This window comes from Ischnura elegans, chromosome 3 (assembly GCF_921293095.1).
Source record: "Ischnura elegans chromosome 3, ioIscEleg1.1, whole genome shotgun sequence".
In the NCBI taxonomy this organism is placed as follows: Eukaryota; Metazoa; Arthropoda; class Insecta; order Odonata; family Coenagrionidae; genus Ischnura; species Ischnura elegans.
Window position 1 is genome coordinate 32,063,476 of NC_060248.1, and position 14,079 is coordinate 32,077,554.

A 14,079-nucleotide genomic window follows, 5' to 3' on the forward strand; every position below is an offset into this window, starting at 1 on the left:
GTTTCTAAGATAAACATATTTGGCAACAGCGCAGGAAGCCAAAAAGGTACCGCGGTGGTGGTAAATATACAAAATGGATTTCAAAATGATGATCAAATGTAAAAAATATACTCCGGACGCCATAATGATTGGATATGAAATGATGCCAAATTGTAACCTGTCTGTATGGATTCAAGATGCACGTTTATCTCCTGCAAATATATAATTTTCGTAAAACAAAATAGTACACGAGGTAGGAAATCACTCGGTTGTTCAACATACACGATAATATAGCAATATATATAACTATTTCTGGTGGACGCCAAAACGTTGCAGAGTGTAAGGAAGGCAAAATGATAGCGGGATGTATATATATATATATATATATATATATATATATATAAATATGTGGCCGATCGAGGCGAACGAACAAAAATTGTACTACTAAAACATAGACACACGTAAAAAAAAGGGACACTCACAAATAAACGTTCAGACGTTTCAGCGGATATTTGTGAGTGTCCCTTTTTTTTACGTGTGTCTATGTTTTAGTAGTACAATTTTTGTTCGTTCGCCTCGATCGGCCACATATTTATATTATCGCTTAGTGCGCTTTCATCAAGATTTTATATATATATATATATATATGCATTTTTTTCCTTTCATGACGTGTCTTATATCTTTTGCTGTAAGGTCTCTAGACAAAATAAATTATTATTATTATTATTTTCTTTCATTTTTCTCCCAGCTTGGAGTTGCCCCGTCCAATTCATGAATTACTACAGGATGGCGGATCTGCAGTCTGTGAAGTAAAGCAAGTTATTGAAAGTGGAGAGAGTGGCAAGGCATTGGTGTCATTGGTTTTTGCGGACGTTAGGGAAAGTTGGGTTGAAGTCCTTCAAAACCTTCCTGATAAATGTGATGTGATGGAAAAAGATTTGAATTTCAAGTAAGTGGAGGGTAAACTATTATTGTAAGGAATGGGCTCATTGATCTTTTGAAAAATTTGTGAATAATGCATTGCATTTTGTGATTGCAGACCATCTGTTGGGGATATGGTTGTTGCTAATGTTGAGTATTTAGGGTGGAGGAGAGGTGTCATTGTTGGGAGAGATGCCTCAGGATGGAAAGTTGTTGTTTTCGATGAAGGCGTTGAAGAAACGGTGAAGGAAGTACAGCCAGTACCTGAACATTTTAAAAACATTCCTTATTTTACTGTGGAGTGTCATGTGATAAAATCTTTTGTTGATAAGGAAAAATTGAAGTCTGAATTCTTGACGGTAAGTAGATGTTTTCAGCCTGGCATGCTTAGTAGTGCAAATTGTACCGTTGTATACATGGGTAGTCTCTACCCGAGGTGTGTCTAGTTACAGGCAGCATTTTTTTTTTGGTGGCAAATTTTTACCGTTGCAAATTATTGTGGAAATGTGAAAAACAAATTTAATGTAATACCATATGACATGGCCTGCAGTAAATTTTTGGCTTATTTAAGAATTTTTACCTCTTTAGAACTAATGAGAAAAATTCAGTCACTGACATCCCCAATTTTGCCATCTCCTTCATAATACTTAGAACAAATACCGGTGAGTGGCTGGACATAATTTGGTTCATTATTGTGATATCAACTGTTTTGAAGACCCTAGAAAATGCACACTTCCAAGACAACACATTTGATTTGGAAAATTATTGCCTGGGGGATTTTGCAGAATGGCTCCCCCTTTTAGGTGGTGGTTATGAAGTCACTTAATTTATCACTCACATCACAACTGGCCCAGACAAATCATCTTCTGCCATGGCAAAAATGCATGGTATTTTGTCAGGTACGAAGAGGGTTTTAATGATGCCAAGTTTAAATGAATGAATTGTCTTCAGAGATCAATATTTATACACCCATGCCTCACTTAGCGCTAGGGATCCGTTCCTCAGGGTCTTTGCTCTAATCAAATTTGCATTATACGAGAGCATTTAAACATTGCGAAGATAGGAATATGTTCCCAGTAGCGTAAGTGTTGGGTATCGAATTATCTATAAACCATATACCGTATTTATCTGAATATAGTCCCCCCTTTTTTTCCAAAAATGTCCATGGTAAAAGTTAAGGGGGGACTACATTCAAACCCATTTTTTTTTTAAATATTCCTGAAACTCAAGCCTCAAAATTAAGGGGGGGGTGTATTCGGAGAAATATGGTTTATAGCCTATTAATAGCCTTAGAAGACCTTATTTATGTAAACATTTATAGTTTAAATATCTTTAAAGGTAGTAGGCATGCATTAAAAGAAGATTTTTCTCATTGAAAAAAAATATGTACGTGCTTTTGAAATTCCCACCTTTTGAGTGGGTGGGCTAACATCTAGGAAAAATGTCTATCACAGGGGTTCATAATGCATTTCTGGCAATCGACGAATTTTAAAACCAGTCTAAAAACAATTCTTGTGTCACTCAGGCCCTTTTGTTGCTCATCCAAATGACAGACAAACGCTACTTTGAATACCATTTCATTGCTCGAGGAGTTAATGAATGATAAGTCAGTACTGGCTTTAATTTGAAGTCCCCTGAGGCATTAGCATCAAGCAGCAACATGAAAGTGTCTTTATTGCCTTGAAACATAACTCAGGTTTTTCTTCCCTGTAAATGAATGAATGAGATTGCATTCTCTTCTAAAACAATTCCGTCTGGTCAACATTGAAAACTAGTTGAGGGGGAAAGGAGCCACTCTCAATCACAGATAGGAGTTTATCATAAAATGTTGTGACGACTGTGCTATCAGCACTAGCAGATTTACCTGATATCATTGGCCTAAAACCAAGAAAGTTCAGAGCTTCAGAATCAATACATACTTCAGCAGAACCTCTTCTGAGAAAGTTTTTGACAGCTTGGGATTCTCTCTACAAAAACTTAGATTCATCAGTTATTTACTTCCCGTAGTACTTAGTGCATTTGTGTTGGGAAATTGGAAAATATTATATATTGTGGCTTCAAATCTGCAATTAATGCCTCATTTCTTTCTAGGAGGGAGCTCAACTCAAAGTGAAAGCACTCTCGAAAAGGACTGTTGGTTCGAGTACAGAAGTGATGTGTAACATAATGAGTGCCGATAATACACATTTGTGTTCAGCTAAATTATTACCATGGAAACCTGAGATTAAAAATAGCAGTTCTCCTAGTTCCAGTGAAGCTCCTCCTAAGTCTCCAGACTCTTCTGGGGATTCATTTCGGAATAGCAGACCATCTTCTGCTGCTGGAAGAGCCTCAGATGAAAGACCGACTGGTGCAGTTGCGAGACCTACACCTGAAAGAAATTCTCCACCTCGGAGTGTGTTGTTGAAAGATGGAGACACGGTGAAGATTTCTCATTTATTTAATTTGACTGCCATCTATTTGCAAAAGTGTGATCCCAAGAGTGAAGCGGAATTCCAAGAGTTGAATCATTCGGTGGCCGAGGCCTGCAGACCTGTTGGTAAGTCAATCGAATTTTTATACTGGATAAGCTACTGTGAATGTGGGCCATCATGTGAGTTTTCACTTTGAATTCACTCACTTCTTATTATTTTCCCAGAAATAATTGTGATGCATTTTTTTTTAAGATAAGCTAAGATTTTCTGTAGATAGTAGTGCCTACTAACAATGGACACAAAATTTGCATGCATGAGCCAAGGCCAGCTCTAGCAATAATACGCACTCAACAAGTAAGCGGGTTAGTTGTTACTGGTGATGCTTCTGGAATGTTTTTATGGATTGAAACAAGGAAAACATTTTTGGGGTTGGAGTGCAGGGCCCCTGGCTATGTGCCTATATAATTATAAATATGACAATGAATATGAATTTGACTAAGTTTCATAGGCTTATACCTGTTACAGGTGTCCCTACATTACAGAAGGCTAGGCATCAAGTTTATGCAACTTTTCAAGTAAAATTTGATGCAATCAGCATTTGAATATTCGAGTATGGCATTAGCGTGTACGACAAGTAAAGTTAAGATGATTTTTGGTCACTTGATAAAGGTGTTGTAAATCGTGCAAGACTCGAGATATTCTTCCTTAATCGCGACAATTTTCCTCTGGAGTTTCTATTGCTCCAATTTTTTTATCTATACCAACATTTTGCTGATTATTAGTGGTATGATGAGTGTCTGGAGCTCAGCAGCATGTGCTGGGATTAGGCAACTTGCTACAGTAGAAGCCCAGTTTAACGAGTGCTCAAAATGCCTCGGAAATTACTTGCTTAACCAATTGCTTGTTGTATCCAAAGGTGTTGAATAAACCCAACGAAGTCTCCTAATCGTTTGTATTTGCAATATTTCTTTTGTTTTTGGTGGTAATAAACGAAGTTAAACAGGTAAAGAGTCAATTAAATTAAAAAAGAAGAACTTTGTGCTTTCACATTAATATTTATTCATGACCATGGTTTCAACGTTAGACGTAATCATCAGGTAAAGAGTCATTATCAGGCACGTTCTAGTTGAGTATCAACATATTTAAAGAAATGGGGGATTTTCAATTTTATAAAATATTAATTCCCCCAGTTTCGGTGATTTCATTCCCGTTCTTATATTTTTTGGTTGCCAAAGAAAGGTGTAAAATCTGCATAACTAGTTGGAATCAATATGTTTGGTATGCGGTGGAAGTTTTTTTGGATAATTTTGCTAATATGTAGATCATGCCGATAATATTAGTATTGTTGAGTTTTCGAATGTCTAACCAGTATGTTAGTCAGTTGGGAAAATTGGCCAATAAGTTCACTGAAATACGGCATTATTCAATGGTTGAAGATGTTTCTCTCCATTGGCAATTTAGTCACCTTAACTTTCATCTTTTACACCGCACCGTTTATGGGCTGTCCTGCAGACCTTTGTTGACAAAACCACTTGAATAGTGCAGATTCCATTTCAAGATGTTCCTCTTGCAACAAATATTTTTGGCTTCTTGGTATTCCTAGTTCGGGCTCTGCTACATGAATTTTATCTTTGATTTTTAATATTGTGAACAATGTAAATGACGAGGCACCGAACCGCCTCCTGATATGTCTTTGAAGTCCTGTTACTTTCGCACTCATCTGTAATTTTAATTTAGGTTTAAAGTCCAAAGATTTACATTTCCCGGACATGATGCACTTGTGCTAACCACCTGACACTACTACACCCTTGAGACTAAGTAAGCTCTGCCCCTCCAACCGAGTAAACTCCACCCCATACACCCTAACTCTCTGTTGCCATGTGATTGGGCGCATTCTGTAAACAGGTGTTAGAAGGTGTAGAAGTTTTTCAATCGGTCTCTTCTGGTGGTGACTGGAACTGTGATATTCCAATCACTTTGTTATCTGTGACTGCTACATATCAGTAACAGTGATTCTTAACTGTGATTGCAAACACCAACGAGTATCACTCTTAAAAGTAAGCCGTGATTTGTGGTGCTGCTATTCCTGCTACTTTGTCCAATTCCAATGAATGAGCTCTCCGCAAAAGAATAAAAAATTATTGAAAACTGGAAAACTAGGCAAAATAATTTTTTTGAGAGAATAGTTCTGATGCTGAGTTTTTATTTCGATAATTAAGCAAATTTGACATGGTAAAGGAATTGATAAGTGGCAAGTGTGTTGATTCAGTCTTTTAAACCCTTCTGCAGGCATGTGTAATTCTTTTAGAGACTTGACGATATGTAGATGAAATTGAGATCAGAATTATCTTCAATACTGAGGTTGTTCTGCGCAAAGTCGAAAGACAGCAGCATAAAATCAAGATTAGCAGTATCTTTGGGGCTGGGGTTATGCTTTGCAAAATCAAAAAACTGCGTAAAATCAAGAGAAGATGAAAAATCGAAGTTTCACCATTGCAATTCCCTATGCTTTCTGGCCGGGCTTGAGTGTTGCTGTGTAAAAACGAGTCTTGATGTTACAATCAAAGTGCGGAAAATCGAAGTTTTACTGCATGTAAATATGCTTGAACATTTTTCATGCCCATCAAGGATTTTAATGTCAAATTCTGGAAAGTACTGGAGCTGTCTACGTCCTGATGATACCATTAATAAATAGCAAATGTTGGCAAGGATAGAACATTTTAAAATGAGAAATTGAAGTGATAAGAACTCCAGATGAAAAGTCTCAATTAAGGCTGAATATCTTGAATCTTGCTAGGTTTTCAAGAACTTTTTCAAATTCTCACTCTACCTTGATTGACTTAAAAAATCCCAGTGCTCCAAGCCCTAGTTCATACAATTTTCAAAGCCATTTATTAATTTTTGTCCCACCAATTTGGTCTCCAGGAGGGATGAGGCCGCTTGAAGAAGTTCCTGCAAAAGGATCATTGGTGGCCTGTCTGTTCAGAGAAGACAATAACATTTATCGGGCCATAGTAAATGCTGCCGAAAGTCCAGACAAAATACGAGTATCATACATTGATTTTGGCAATCCAGACGTTGTTAAGCTGCAACAGATTACCAAGCTGCCTGACCACTTGAAAAAGGTAAAAATATACTTGCATGTCATTGATTATCCTGTGTGAAATCCTGATCTTGTTAAGTACTGTTAATTCTTGATTATTCCTGCTAATGAATGTGAGGGTAGGTCCAAATAATTGAAAAACACATACAATTGAGCACGTGATGAATTTTGTATTGATGTATTACTTTTAAACAGAGATGGGTCAGTTCCAATACCCAGTTCTTGGTACTGCCAGTTCTTGGGTGGTCGAACCGATATCGAGAACCGATCGCATAAAGTCGGTACTTGAGAACCGGCTCGAAAGGTGGTAAAAATTTGAATTTGGTGCTCAAAGCAGAAATTGTCAGCAGCATATTCAAGGCCGAAAAAGTGAGAAAAAGATTAAAAAACACATATATTACTTTCCGATTGCATGGCATCCACGTTTTTTTTTTCTTTTTTTCTGTAGGTCTCTATGGATGTTTTCAAACAAGTCAAATCTGTTGACAGCACGGCGCCCATTTCAATTGGGCCCGTGTGATGTGCCGTCGACGGTGCTACATTGAGGCCACTTTCAGAGGAAACGACTACCATGAACGGTGGCCGGCAGAAAACCGTTTCGTCTGAAAGTGGTCTTAAAATTGAATCATGTACATATGCAGTAATTCTTCAACATATGAGCAAGACGCATTCCAAGAGCTTGTTCCTAAGTGGATAAACCCATGGAAAATCTAAAAAATTTGTGGTTATCCTGAATGTATTACTGCATTACAATTTTGCGTCAACTCAGGCCGCAGTTTATCCATGGTGTCGCTGTACGGGTGTGTCGAGCAGTTTATTGTTGAGGTTATAAGAACTGTGAAGCATGCGAATAAGTTGTCAGTAAAAGTAACAATTTAAGCTCCATCACATAATACGATCCGGATGCTATGCAGTATGTAAACTGTGCTGCAAGCATTCATGCAGCCCTTCTAAATCACATCGACTTCTACTGTTTTCTGTGAATGACTGCAGACAATATTTCTTCCAAAAAAAAAGAATAGATTAGACCCAGAACGGGTAAGAATGTTGAATTTTTTAAATCAAAACGTGGAGAAAGAAGCAGTGTCTGGCAGGTGTAATGTGACATATTGGTTGATTATGCATTCTTTAACAAAATGTCATTTAAACTTTTTTGTTCGGCAAATAAAATTGTGGAGACGATACCAAGTTTTTTTTTACAGAGCTTTCCTGCTTATTTACATCTTTAGTGAAATTATGTATTTTCATTCACGTCTTATAGTTGCTCATTTATATTTGCCATTAATTCAGATAATAAGAGTTCATCCTTGGAACAGAGTATGGAGAACCAGACCAGTACCGAGAACCAAAAAAATTTAAGAACTGACTCATCCTTTCTTTGAAATGTAGAAAATGTTTTTGATACATACTTCTACATATGTTTTAAGGTACACTATATTGAAATAAATTGACATTCATTAGGGTTTTATTTTTTATGCCTTTCAAAATCCTTCCAATTTTTTTTTTGGAAGGAGATAATAGGCCGAGTAATTGGTTGCAGGATAATCAAGAGTTGAATGTACTATAAATTATGTGCTTTAGTGTGATCAGTCATCATGCTTGAATGGCGTTTTTGGTGACTGATTGCAAACTAAAGCCATTAACTTGAAATTTTAGAGTTTTTGTAGACCCAGGTCAACATTTGCTTGCATGTCAAATTTTAAAATTTTACCTTGGTATTTTCTCACATGGAATTTTTTATTTTTGAGAAACAAGAACATTTTTGCAAAGGTTACTCTATGCATCTTGAAAATTTTAAGACGATAGCACATGTTAGAAATGAGTTGTACCTCACCAAAATATGACCGGTTCAGAATGAGGATTGTATCCTTTTGATCAACATCCGACGATGATTTTCTGGAGCTATTTTCTCCTGGAAATTTGAACTATCTGTATGTGTAAGTGAAAGTTTGAATGATTTTTTTTAATGAGTGCTTGCATTAAAAAAATTACAGGCATTAGTTTCTATTTCTTATTGTGTATTCATGTCAGAGTTTGTTAGTCTTAGTGCTTTGGATTTTTAACAGAAAACTCTCTTTATCCCGAAAGATTCCAGCTCAGTCTGTAAGGATAGGACTGAAGGGGCCTTTTGGTGAGCAGCTCAACCAGCAAATGACTGCCCTCATGAGTGATCTTATTACTAAGGAAGAACATCTTAAGTTTGTGAGTATTTCTTTATTCGCATCTACATCCATGGATTACCCTGCAAGCTGCCTCAAATGGCATGTGGTGGGGGATGTTAGAACACAAGCTGTTAACTAATAAAACAGAAGTGCTCGAACGATGTTCTGCCTAGTATTTACTCATGTCTTTAATTGTGTGGGAGAAAAAGGAATTCCTAGGCCTATCCATTTGGCACATTATCACTCTTAATTAATCACTTTCCCTCCTCTTCTCACTTGAGAAAGATGGGCTGCGTCCCATAGAAAATTTCCCCGTAAGTTCCCCACTTTTATTTTATTTTTCGTTTTTCTATCAATCTCTAAGTTTTTTTTGTGTGCCCACCCTAGGGCAAGAAGAAGTTCCTTTATATGATCTGTTATTATTTACGCATATTGTCTATAACTTTATATTGCTTTCCAGAATCGTTAAGAGCTTTCTCTCCCTGACCGCGATCTTTTTCGCGGTGGTAACATGATTGTACTCGTATTCCTACTGCTACAGGTAATACATGGTTTCTGAAAACCATGCACCCGTGGCTGCGAGGTCACATGGTCAGGAAAGTGGTTTGCACGAATGCTTCGAAACCACTGCACGACGTCAGAAACTGCACTGAAAGGCATCATGCCGAGTTGTCGCGTCTCACACAAGTTGCCCGGGATACAACTGCTGCGGGATGCGGATCATTAATCACAGAGCTTGATCCCGCACCTCGATGCATTTGCTCAGATTAAGTTCTAGTCTCCACGCTTGATCTTCATTTAAATCCAGAATTCTAGAATTTCAGAGTCAAAGTGATCACTAATTTCTCAATATATGGCAAATATATGTACATATTTTCAATATTTATCAGCAAATAAATGTATTCTACTGCTAATTTGGGAGCAGAGTTCATTTTGAACAAAAGGAAGCTGATTATGCTTCCTTGTGTGACACTTGATGTCACTTTAACTGCATCAGAGATAACTCCATCAATAATGACTTTTTCCTTGTGATCACACAGAAAGTCACGTTTCCCCCCTACTGTTTCATTTAACCCGCATGGCTGTAACTTGTATGTTTTTTGTGAGGTACTGTGTCAAAAGTTTTCTGAAAATCTAGAAATAATGTGTTAACTTGTCCTTTCGATTCTCCAGTTTTAAAGGCGGTTTTACATGGGACACGGAATTGCGCAGGTTAGAGCTGCATTAATTTCTAAAGTGACGTGGAATTGAGCGAATGCATTGAACGAAATTAGAGCGGGCTATTTTGCCATCTCGCATCCACATATTCTCGCATGTGTTCTAGCAATTCACTGCTTTACACGATGCAATTTTGATTGAGCCTTCGCACGTATGTCAGATTGCACAATTCCGTGTACCATGTAAAACAGCTTTAAGAATGTTGTGAATTTATGGCACGAGCTGTGTTTTGTTTCATCTGCCTTTCCGGAAACCATTCTGAGAACCAAGTATGAAGACATAAATGGCCAGGAAAGATATGATATATTGCTATTATGCATGCATGATATTGTATGATAAAATCGATAGAAAGATCTGTATTGACAAAAAGAACTTTTTTATTGGTTAAGACTTTTTCTATTACATACTTATTTTTACTAAAGTTCCATAATTTAAATAGGTAGTTCCCAAGTATAATTTTGTTGTATAAATCCTATTTTTAATGTGTATGTAAAATTCCCATTTTATGTTTCTTCACTAGGCTTGTCCTGATGGCAATATGAGGTATTGTGTGCTACACATGAGGAATGGTGCAAGCTTGAATGACAAACTAAATGAAATGTGGGAAAAGAAGACTCCAACTAAGCCCTCTACTCCACTTGCAGGTGAAGTACCCTGTGCCCTTACTAGTTATCATTGTGATTGAATTCAGTTGTGAGTTTTCATTTACAGTAGATAATTATCTGAGAATTGTGCATTATATATAGTTAATCTGATATGAAAATGCTAGAATGGGCATCGCTAATATTTTGACTACCACTGTTACTAGAGTCTTCTGTGAGTCCTCAATAGTCTGTAAGATTTGCTTGCTGTAATGAACAATATTTCAAGGCCCTCATATTACCGTATTTCTCCAAATATAGCCCCCCACCTCTTCTTGGCTTCTCTATGAACATTTAGTGTCACCATTCTGAAATTTCTCTAGTATGATAACCCTGCGGCTTAGTGCCAGAAATGCTAGCATTTCGACCAAGATGTGCAACAATGTGTATGGAATGGGTAATGTTGTTCAGGAATGCAAAGTTATGTTTCTCTTTAAGTAACACATCATCTGTGGTGTTGCTCGTGAGTAAACAAGATTATTAGGCTTCATTTTCTTTCCTCCAAATGAGTAATTGCATCCTGGAAACAAAGCAGACCCTACTGAAAAGGATTTAATGCTCCTTTACTGAAAAACCTTAGATATAAAACTATTTTTGGTTCTCCACTGAAAGTTTCGTAAGTGAGGTTCTACTGTAGTTGCTAATTGGCCCATGGCAAGAGATGAATATCTAACCCAAATCAATAGACCCGAAGTATCCCATATTTCATTATCATGAAGCATGCTAATAACCTTAGTCAGAATTTCTTTTTTCTTCAAGAAAAATACGTGTACAGGAGTATAATGCAGCTGCTGCATTTTCGTCCCGTGTCTTTAATTTTCTTGAAGTCTTTGCTCATCATAATCATCAACATAATCTGCAAATTGCCTCATATGCCTAACCAGCCTCTATGAAATCATTTTTTCCCCCAGTCCTATCGATCTCATTGTATGGAGGTTTTACTGTACAAGTTCTGATGAGTCTCTCTGTCTTTAATAATGCATCTGGAGAGTTGTGTTTACTATGGTGTTATTCAATGAATTTTATGTATGCTCATCCATGGACTATCGAACATAGGCATGTAGGTTATTGGATCTCCTGCTGCAGGAACATTTTCATTTAATTTTCTATTCTTGTTATTTGATTTTTAATCTTTTGGATATAACTGAAAAAATCTATTATCTTCATTTATCTGGTAAAACATCACATTGTTTTTTTTTATGAAAGTGTCAGTAACGTGACTTAGACTTTATAGCCATTAAACTTTTGTTTATACTTAATTCTTGTATTTTAAAATATCTTGTGGGAATTCTAGTTGAGAAAGTGTTCCAGCATGCGGACCTAGAGGAGGACGTGCTTCCTGTGCCATCGGATGGAGAAAGTTTTGTGAGGATAAAATTGATTGCTTTGAATGTTCCTGGAAAAGCTGTGCTGGTAGTTTGTCGCAGTGATCATCCTCTTCTACGCGTTGTTTACGAGGATTTCCAGAACAAAATTTGCGAGTACTGTGAAAGCCTGCCTAAAAACCCATACGTGCCAAGGGCTGGTGAAATTTGCTTTGCCAAGTTTTCAGGTAATGTATAAAATCAATCAAGTTATTGCTTCAGTGACACTGTTTTTGTTTCGGAAATTTGTTTACTTGGATGGATGATAAATGAATATTTATTTTGTTACAGCTGATGACAGTTGGTACCGAGCACAATGCATGGATGCTAATTCTGAGGGATCTACAGTGTTTTTTCTTGAATTTGGGAATGTGGAAGAAGTTAAGCATAAAGATGTCAGGAAAATGGTCAAGGATTTCATGGATATGCCATTAGTGGCAATTGTGTGTACTTACAAGGGTTAGTATCCTGAGATAATGAATTGTGTGTGCCATTTCTTTTCCATAGTTATTTAGAAGGATTATTGAAATAATTTTACAGCAAGGTACTACAGTAGAACTTCTTTAGTACGTTTTTGAAGGGACCACAAAAAATGAACGTGCTATCCTGGAAAACGTGATAACCAGTGAAGTAAATAATAGAAATTGGGGTTATTGCAATCTGTGGAAAAGTTGTCATAACTACAATTACTGTCTGAAGTTCTTGTAGGATCGCTTTCCTGATCGTGCGAAAGATCCACAGAGAAAAAATCATTCGCCTTGACCGGGATTCGAACCCAGATCCCCCGATTTCTGATCGAGTGCTTTAGCCAGTTAAGCTACCGAGGTGTCATTCTTCCCTGTGGATATTTGCGGACACTACTGGACAAGGTGTTGCTGGACTGCAGGGCATATGATGCCACTAGCAGTCCCAAGTCGTGCGCACAGTGCCACAGCCGGAGAGCAGGCCCGGGCATAGAACACATAGAGGTGTTCACTCTTGACTAGTTTATCACCGTGGCTAGTCCCGGTATACTTAAAAAAAAAACTCGCTTTCCTGAACTCTTTTCAAATTTTAAATCAAGAAAATTAGCACTAAACTGCCATAAAAAAAGTGAACGAAAATCACAATGTTTTCATAGATTTTTCATAGACAATAACATAAAAAAAGTCATCATTCTCCCGTGATTTGTCGTATATGTTTTAATAGGACAAGTTTAGCGGGGTCACTTTTTCATTAGGAGAGATTACTCATAGAAAATTATGATCAACCTGAGTATTGTAATGACTGCTCTGCCTTTTCCCCACCTGTCGCCGACTTCCGTTCATCACACGCTGTTGATGACTCGAAATCCCACGGTATGAGCGACCGCTCTCCTGTGGGGGTGGAGGTGATGTGTCGGCATGCTCGAGGCAACGACGGTTGGACGATCGGGGAGGCACGTGGAGGAGGCGGCAGTCGGTTTGTAGAGCGGAATAAAGCATATCATAGAATGTACTACTCCTTAACTCATCATCCCGTTCCCTTGATGCATCTCCGACGAACTCCCAATAGTCAATCGATTTACAGTATATCAATTGGTTGTTTTAAAAAATCATAATAATTGTGCTGCATTTTCTTTACCATTGATCCCGGCAAAAGCCATACACAATTGTGCTCGTAATAAACCCATATCGATTGATATCGATATTTATAAGACGAATAATAAGACATTTAAAGATTATTATTAGCAAATTTTTATATTTTACAGTTGAAATGCTCTTTATAAAATTGTGAATGTAGTCTGCTTTCTATTTCTTGTACCGAGATGGAGTATTTTTGCCTTAAGTTTCGCGTGGCGATCAGAAGCATCTTCTGCTCCTGCAATACTTGACTAGTAATGACGCGCATACTCTTGGTGTTGAGAACTGCATTTGGATGCTTCACAGTCGTAGAAAGAGAGATGTGGGATGAATGCAAGAAGATCAATGGCTGATAATAATTAAGGAACTAATGAACTCAGAGGTTTACACAATCTGTAAATACTAGGAAATGACTTGCTGGTTGCTTCATGGCAAATAATTGAGCGTAATAACCAGAAAAGCACCACTATTTCAAGCATACTAACCAAATAGTTTTACGTGTATTTCACTCGGATGGACCGGGTCCGGGAGAAATCGTCGTACTAAAGGGGAAAACATGCTAAGGAGGAACATACCTACCTAAGTTCCACTGTATTGCATTTAAGAAAAATGTATTTCATTAAATGGTCACATATTTATTATAAAAACTACACTTCTTAAAAATTCTAAATGTCTT

At 37.3% G+C, this 14,079-nt stretch overlaps 1 protein-coding gene across 1 annotated transcript in view; it reads left to right on the forward strand.

The window, feature by feature from the left end:
- The window catches only part of LOC124155158, a 61,163-nt gene that overhangs the window by 45,741 nt on the left and 1,343 nt on the right, over nt 1-14,079 (forward strand). The window contains exons 15-22 of the mRNA XM_046528874.1: nt 728-928; nt 1,019-1,259; nt 2,992-3,439; nt 6,240-6,439; nt 8,506-8,619; nt 10,318-10,441; nt 11,733-11,990; nt 12,094-12,261. Of these exons, the coding sequence (XP_046384830.1) occupies nt 728-928; nt 1,019-1,259; nt 2,992-3,439; nt 6,240-6,439; nt 8,506-8,619; nt 10,318-10,441; nt 11,733-11,990; nt 12,094-12,261 (1,754 nt within the window). The remainder of the gene's footprint in view (nt 1-727; nt 929-1,018; nt 1,260-2,991; nt 3,440-6,239; nt 6,440-8,505; nt 8,620-10,317; nt 10,442-11,732; nt 11,991-12,093; nt 12,262-14,079) is intronic.